This window comes from Acartia tonsa, chromosome 2, assembly GCF_053477335.1.
Source record: "Acartia tonsa isolate MP-2025a chromosome 2, ASM5347733v1, whole genome shotgun sequence".
Lineage (NCBI taxonomy): Eukaryota > Metazoa > Arthropoda > Copepoda > Calanoida > Acartiidae > Acartia > Acartia tonsa.
Genome location: NC_137261.1, coordinates 51,336,620 through 51,343,248, shown reverse-complemented (window position 1 = coordinate 51,343,248; position 6,629 = coordinate 51,336,620). Strand labels below are relative to the sequence as shown.

General features: G+C 36.8%; 1 protein-coding gene across 1 annotated transcript; it reads right to left on the bottom strand.

Moving 5' to 3' along the window:
- Window positions 1-221: 221 nt before the first annotated feature.
- On the bottom strand, window positions 222-5,605 carry LOC145312100 (uncharacterized). Its single transcript, XM_080151238.1, has 3 exons — window positions 4,150-5,605; window positions 2,270-2,627; window positions 222-2,008 (listed from the first exon to the last, which is right to left on the bottom strand). The coding sequence occupies exons 1-3, from the start codon at window positions 5,437-5,439 to the stop codon at window positions 1,485-1,487; spliced, it is 2,172 nt and encodes a 723-aa protein (XP_080007364.1). The 5' UTR covers window positions 5,440-5,605; the 3' UTR covers window positions 222-1,484.
- Window positions 5,606-6,629: the final 1,024 nt, after the last annotated feature.

Below are 6,629 nucleotides of genomic sequence, written 5' to 3'. Positions count from 1 at the left end.
TGCGGCCAGAGTTCATAATAATTTCTAAGAGGATAAAACCTTACTTTGGGACCAGCATTATTTACAATATACTCTCCCTCCCCAATTATTTTCTGCTTTAAAAATCAAAATCACGTAACTGACTGAGCAGCAGTATACATATATGACTGATTGATAGACCAACAAGTATTTTATTTAGAGTAGCTTCGCTAAGCTTTGCTAGTAAGATAAAACAAAAATCAAATTTTTCAAAATATATATATTTTCTATAATGACTAGAGTAGACAAAAATCATATAACAATATTTTAAATGTTCTTAAAAAATATTATGAAAACCCATTTTTATCTTATCTTCAAGTCCAAAATTTTTGTATTTTTGTGTTAATAACGATACATTTTGTTTCAAAAATGATTAGATTTTATCGGCAGAATAGTTTTTCTTTAAAGAAAAGTATAATGAATGTTTTTTAATATCTTTTTTGGGAAATTATCTTTAATATGCCCCCCCCAAAAAAAAATCATTTACTCTGAATTTTGAAGAAAAAAAAATTGTAGCTAGTTGTAGATTAGAAAAAAATAGATTTAATTATTTACTCTATAACGAATAAATAAAAAAAAGATATTAAAAGAAAGTTTTAAATGAGTATTTTGTCATAGATAGAGGGATAGTTAAATGATAGAGAAATCTAATTTTACCCCATTATTAATAAATTGAAAATTTTTCCCCGATAAAGAAAAAGATTTAAACTTATCTTTCGTTGTTCCATCCCTATATCATTATTTAAAGCTTATGAGATCTCACAGTTTAGAATAAAATATTTTTTGGTCAGCGGAAAATATAAAAAGGACGAATACGTTTCATTGTAGCAAAGCTTTTTGAACAAATGAATTAGAATAATTAAAAGCCCTGCGATTTTTCTTCCCCTTAACTTAATTCATATACCCTAATTCAATGGCTTTCCTTACCCTTATTTTATTTATGCACCTCCCCCTTTCCAATGGTTTCCCTTCCTTTACTTTGTGTATACCCATCCCTCCCCTCTCAATAAATGCATAACTGGCTGTCCAACAAACCAAAACGCAAAAAGGACAATTATAAAGTAGCTTCGCTAATGCAGTAAAAATATAAAGGTTTTCAATGAAAGATTTTTTCAAAATTTTTAAATCCGTTCACTGAATTTTGATTATAGATGTTTTTAAAAGTCTTTCTAATGCTAGAAAATTGAATTAAAGCTTTTAATTTTAATAATATACAATCTTAATTTTTATTTAAAGGAGAATTATTTCATTTGAAGAAAAATTTTCTGTGAATAAAAAATAACTATTAATTGGGGAAAATTGGGGCATAATAGTTTTTCTTCAAATGACATATCCCCCCTGATTATCAAGGCATTATCACAGATTATTTGGCTGACGCAATTTTAAATCTTTGTATTCAATTTACTTGTGTTTTTAGGGGAACAATTACTCAATTATCCGCCCCAAATTTTTTGTTACTCCATTCTTTAGATGTAGAAATAGTTTTCATAATCGTGGAAACCGCTGTGCGCCTCAGAATGACCAAAGGTAGGCGTCCCGGCTAGGGAAGAGGCGGAGCTTTTCTTGCTGGCGTTTTCGGCGACATTTGCCGCTGCTGAGGCGGTAAATAGAGAGACTAGGCTCTGTGGTTTGGGCGGCAAACTGGGAGCCGTTTTGGCAGAGGATTTTGTGTTGTTGTTGACTGAGGGAGGACGGGGTAACGGTTGTTGGGCTGTTACCGTGATCACAGTCCCGTTAACCCCGCCGTTTGATCCTGTAGACATCGCAGAATACGGCCGATTTGGCGGGACCGATTTGATAGGGAAGGTTTCGTAGTCCGGCGATGGGTATAAGAAGGACATGCTCGGCTTTTGTTGCTGTTTTGGCGTTGAGGAATTTAACGGTTGGCCGCTTATGAGGCGTTTGTTGGCTGTCGCAGCTGCACCCGCCATTGGCGTTGAGGTTAATGGCATCTTTGGCGGTAACGGAGATGTTTCACTGCCACTAGAATCTAAAACAGAAAAATAATAAAAAAATAGAAACATTTCTATATATGTAGAAAAACATTTGAAAGATAGATAAATAATCAGAAAATTAAATAGATACGTAGTTAGATAAATGCATATGATAGACAATTAAGTAGAAAATGAGATAAAGATAATATTATAGATATCCTCGAAGCCAACAAAACAGTTACTAAGTTAATATTGTTTTACTGTGTGGAGAGCTGTTTGTGTATTCTTTGCTGTTTTAAAGATCTTAATGTACTTACCAGATGAAGAAAGACTTGTATCCATATCCTCTCCCCCACTGGAACAGCTGATCTCCTCGCCGCTGTCTTTATCTCCCTCGCCCCAGCTGTCCGCCGCTCCCATCTCATCCCCAGAGATCACAACCGCCGGTACTGACGTGTAGGTGCGCGGCCGGAGTGCGGGCGCGCTTTGGGAGGCCGGAGTTTGGCGGGAGTGCACAAGGGGGGTTTGGCGGGGGGTGTATGAGGTGCTGGCTGATGACTGGCGGGGAAAGCGGACTTCTGGAGGGGGCGGCGGTGGTGGCGGGCTGTCGGCGGACATGTTTTCTTCGCCGCTCGTGTGGTAGTCCGATTCTGGGGTTAACAGTCGCGGTACAACCTTAAAAGATATAGATATAAATAGATAATTGGATATATATATAGAAAATAGGTAGATAGACAGACATATATAAAGATGATAAATAAATAGCTTTAGGGATTGACGTACGGCCATATTTAGAGTAGCTGCGCTACTAAAAAATGATATTTTTAATTTAAGTTATTCTTACTGATTGAGTAATTTTATCAAAATCCTGATTATGCAATATTTATAAAATTGGACAAATAATAAGAAAAACAAATATTGACAAGAAGGGGAGGAACAATGGCATTTTTTTAATCTACAAATCAATCTTTAACCAAATAATATTAGCTATCTACCATAGGCAAAATTTTACAAATTATATTATATTACTACTAAAAATATATATCTACCAAGTATATCGCTAATCCAATAATGCTTTCATAACTTTTGAATGCTTCAATGTTTTCCGCCATTAAAAAAAACATAATTAAGGCAAATTTTGTTTTTCAGAAAACTGGTCACAATTACTACTTCACATTAATTTTTTATAGATTATTTTAGTTGATTAAACATTTAAAAAAAATATTGAAACTAGTTATAAATTTAGATATTTAGAATTTTAAGCTACTCTTTAATTTGCAGGGAGGGAGGGGACATTGGACTGTAAGAGTTTGATAAGCATGTTCTGTTATTCTTTAGCTTTAAAAATTTGGTGTATTTTTTTATAAATCTTGAAGGGTTGTGAAAACTTCAGTGTCTAAACTTTTCAACCAATTAATCTAATCTATAGAAGGGGTAATTTTGTTTGTATCATCAATTTATTGTCTTATCCATTATGGTCAAATTGTCAGATTTTTTCAATTTCAAATGTTGCGCTTTTAATAAACATAATTGCCCTTGCTAAAAGAGAAAATAAGTGCTTTAAAATGGGTAAAAACTGGATGAAATAGTTATAGAAATGCTTTAAAACATCAAAAATAATTATATATCTTGAATTCAAGAAGGCTAAAATTATCAAAATATCGAAGAAGAAAAAAATCTTTGGTAAAAAAAAATAAAAATGTTCAGGAGAAATTTAAATTTGAAGCTGTAATATTGAAATATACTTTGGTATATCAAATTACTTTTAGTGAACTAGCATCTAGATGCTTTGTTTTGTATTAAAGGAGAAAGGAAGGTAAGAAAATAGCCTAAAACCAAACTTAAACATACAAATGAATTAGCCTAAAAATCATCCAGGAATCTATCAGAATCTTATATAAAATGAAGAACTCGATCAGTTAAGTAGTTATTGAAATCTTCAGACAAAAAACCTTACTACTTTATATAGATACTGCATGTACAGAAAAACATAAAACAATCAACTTTTCAGGCAGTTAACATACACATTTTTCTTTTATGATTACAACTATAGTATGCTCTTTTTACACTAATATACTGAAAAAATAGTTCTATCTTTCCCCCAAGCTAAGACTTCTTAAAACAATATCATCCACCCCTAAATTTTAACAAATAACAAATTTCTGCCTTTGGTAGCTCAGAATGTTTTTTTTCTCACCTGTTCTTGACTAAAGTGATGTCCCCTTGTAGGCCCATCCACATGGAGAGTTGTCTTCTGGGACGGCAAAACGGTCGTGTAGAACGATTTATCGTCTGCCAGACCCCACTCGGCCCAAGACGGATGATTAAACCCGCCGTTAGCACTGCTGCCACCGTTATAACCGCCGCCGTTATGCGACGATCCTGAGCTTCCATTGTGAAAATCCATGTTGTACGTTTGTGTTGGGGTTACTCTGACCGCCGGGCGGGCACCGCCGTTATGTAACGGCATTTTACCGCCGTTGCCCCACACATTATCCTCAATCCGTGCAAGACTCCGCCGTAGGACAAATGAAAATGGCGTGGGCCCCGGCCATAACGCCTGTATGGCCAACGGCTTGTCGTCGTTTAACAGTTTTCGTTGGTATCGTTGTGTTGAGCACTGCTCGTACATACAATAACGTTCTGGCCGTTCCACCTTCTCCAAACCGTTACAGTAGAGCAGCAACTTTATCGTTTCTTCAACGTTAGTTTCATCGCTGATTAACAAACACTTGTATTGACTCTCCTCCATTAGAATTGAGTCGTGTATTTTAACTAGGCCGCCCTTGCGCATTTGGAGGGTGAATTTTGTTTCGCCCCACGGATTACAGTTTTTAAGTTCGACCGGGCGCGAATCTTCATCTAAAACCAGGGTCTTTTTGGTCAGGCCGTCGCGACCCGGCTTTTGGATGACAACCTCCATGGTGAGAAAAAATAGTTTTGGGTCGCGGTGCTTCATGCGAAATTTTGACAGGAGCTGCCATATTATCTCTTTGGCGGTTGTCGTGGCTGTTACGCTCAACGTTTTATAGTCTATATCACTGCGCAGACAAGAGGCGTAGATTTTTATCGCCGTTTTCGGGTTTAAATCGCCGTTGTTGAGTAGGCTGCTGTAGCTGGACGTGCGAGAGGATAACGACATCGGGTCGGGGGTTCGAGTCCCGTAACTTTGGTGTGGGTGGGAAGGGGGTGGTTGGAGGTGGTTTCCGCCGCTGCTATGTTGGGCGGCAGCGTGCAGGTTTTGATCATAGATGGCTTGGCGCAAGTTATACATGGCATTAGAATGTTGCATGCTAAAGGAGGAATTTAGAGAGGAGTTCTCGGACGTACTGTCACTCTTCTCATGGGTGCTGCGTATAGAGGTTGCTACGCTCGAGGCCAGGCTCACTGTGTCCAATTGTTGGCCGTTAGCTGTATTACCAGCTGAATTATTATTGTTATAACGTCTGTGTAATCTCACTGAACTGTTTTGACAATGCTTTAACATTATAGTCTTCACTTAAAAATTATAATAATCTTTCTGTTATTTACGTAATATCTTTCATACTGATATTAAAAATAACTTTTTTTTCATAAAAAATCACAAATTTTGCGTGGATTTGGTTGGCAAGACGATTAGCTCAAGACTGACTTTAATTTATTACAAAATTATTGAATGAGATGCGCTTTCTTACAACATATATTGGGGCCTTCAGCAAGGGGAGGTGGGGGTTGACAGAAAGGGAATGGGGTCATATAGTTCAAATGGGGCGCGATTTGTATAAAAGTCCAATCGGTGTTCAAGAGCGCCATTTACGGGTCAAAATTCGGCTCCTTTTACGCGATTTCCACGGGGTTTTTAACACTCCCCTTTTTGCGGGGTGAAAGGGGGGTGGGTAAATCTCCTCCCAAATTACGGTGTTTGTGACAATTCCCCCTCCCCCTGTTCCCTCTCATAATAAGGGGGTGTGTGTATGTGTATGAATCAGAGCTCATCATTTTATTGCCCCCCCCCCCCACCACCTTCCCTTGTCCAAGCCCTCTTTTTTTTTGCTCTCATGTAACAAGTGCATTGTGTGTGTGCGTGTGTGTGTGTGTGTGTGTGTGTTTGTGTGAGAAACAGACTTATGACAGATAGACAGATAGAAACCGAAACAGACAACATAAAGGGAGGGGGGAACCTCCCCATACCCCCAAAAATTTCTTATTTTGACACGAACTAAATAGCAATTTTATTTATGAGTGATAGGTTTGGCGACTTTAAAGTTATTCTATTTATTTAAACATTTCTTTTATTGGTTTTCCTGCCATTTTTGAGTTCTTTAATTGAAGACAGGCAAAAATTAGCTTATAAACATGATCAAAACCAACATAAAACTCAAGGCAGGGTTTTAATTTTTATATCCTTTTATACAAAGAAGTAGGTTTTTTATGTCTGAAGCTAAAGATCTTAATATCTACTGAACTGATTGACTTCTTCTTTTTAGGGAAGCTCCACTTGGGTCCCGGGGTGGTTTTAGGCAGTTTAAGTTTTAGATTTAATTTTTGGGATAATTTTAAGGCTAATTTGCCTATTCCCACACATTCCCTAGATACTAGGGGCGCAACCGTTAGTATTCTATAAGTTACATGAATACAAGCTGTTTTAGATTTCTTAAGTACCACACAGAAAGACACATACTTCGGATTAATAAAAAA

Excerpts from the sequence above, each read along its gene's own strand:
- LOC145312100 (XM_080151238.1), bottom strand. The coding sequence starts at position 5,439 with ATGTTAAAGCATTGTCAAAACAGTTCAGTGAGATTACACAGACGTTAT. Across the intron at positions 2,628-4,149 it reads ATCACTTTAGTCAAGAACAG|GTTGTACCGCGACTGTTAAC; the intron begins GTGAGAAAAAAA and ends ATATCTTTTAAG. Across the intron at positions 2,009-2,269 it reads TACAAGTCTTTCTTCATCTG|ATTCTAGTGGCAGTGAAACA; the intron begins GTAAGTACATTA and ends TTTCTGTTTTAG.